The 1,094-nt window shown below is 51.9% G+C and overlaps 1 protein-coding gene across 1 annotated transcript in view; it reads right to left on the bottom strand.

Moving 5' to 3' along the window:
* The window catches only part of PTSG_05619 (NAK protein kinase), a gene marked incomplete at its 3' end in the record, with an annotated part of 9,787 nt that overhangs the window by 5,948 nt on the left and 2,745 nt on the right, over positions 1 to 1,094 (bottom strand). The window contains exons 7-10 of the mRNA XM_004993429.1: positions 1,015 to 1,086; positions 707 to 844; positions 397 to 476; positions 111 to 163 (exon numbers count right to left, since the gene is read on the bottom strand). Coding sequence (XP_004993486.1) covers positions 111 to 163; positions 397 to 476; positions 707 to 844; positions 1,015 to 1,086 — 343 coding nt within the window. The remainder of the gene's footprint in view (positions 1 to 110; positions 164 to 396; positions 477 to 706; positions 845 to 1,014; positions 1,087 to 1,094) is intronic.

Below are 1,094 nucleotides of genomic sequence, written 5' to 3'. Positions count from 1 at the left end.
TTCATGTTTGTTTGTGCATACTGATGGGTTGAGTGTCAACATGCTCCAAATGTGTGCACCATAAATGCACCACCTGCACCATGCGTGTGTGTGTGTGTGTGTTCGCGTACCAAGAAGGTCCATGAGCTCCTGCGAGAACGAGTGATCATCCGGGATTTTGTATCTGTTGGCAGTCGCATGCACATGCAGTATCTTGTGAGCACACAATAACACAGCAGTCACGAAACTCGGGTGCACACGCACAACACGCACGACATGCGCAACACGCAACACACAACACAAGTACAAAACACGGCACACAGCACACATAAACACAGTGCACAAAGCACAAAGCACAGCACGCACAACACAGTGCACAAAGCACAAAGCACAGCACGCACAACACAGTGCCCGCACCGGCCGTTCAGGACGGAGAGCGTGGAGTCCTCAAACGCATCAGCGAAGAACATCAGCTTGTACAGCAGACAGCCCAGCGCCTGTGAACACACACACAAATGTGCCCAGTGACGAGGTGTCAGAAATGTTTCAAACCACACCATGACAAGGCCAAATCACACCCCTCTCTTCACCAAACACACACACACACATTACATTATACATACACGCGCGCGCACGCACGCGCGCACACACACACACATATTACACACACATAACACACACACACAAACAACACTGAACCCCTCTCCTTTCTCTTCAAGTCGCGTACCCAGACGTCAGCGCGGGTGTCGATGGTGCGTTTCTGATATAGGTCGATCATTTCTGGTGCACGGTACTGCGGGGTTGTGTACCGCCCGATTTCCTCCTCCGCCAACGAAATGGCCATTGTCTCTCCAGGCACAATCACCTGCACACGCAGCGAGGGGCGTGTTAGTGTGTGTGTGTGTGTGTGTGTGTGTGTGTGTGTGTGTGTGTGTGTGTGTGTGAGTGTGTGTGTGTGTGTGTGTGTGTGTGTGACGTCGCTCTGTGTGCATGTGTCCGTTTTCATCTGCGCACGTGTATCTGTACTGTCCTCACCTTTGTTGTTGCACTGCCAAAGTCACACAGCTTGAAGCTGCCCTTGTTTGCGCCCAGCAGCACATTCTCAAGCTGTACAC

The sequence above is a fragment of the Salpingoeca rosetta genome (genome assembly GCF_000188695.1).
Source record: "Salpingoeca rosetta unplaced genomic scaffold supercont1.13, whole genome shotgun sequence".
NCBI classification, from domain to species: Eukaryota; class Choanoflagellata; order Craspedida; family Salpingoecidae; genus Salpingoeca; species Salpingoeca rosetta.
Note: the sequence above shows the minus strand (reverse complement) of the source record. Positions and strands in the feature narration are given on the sequence as shown.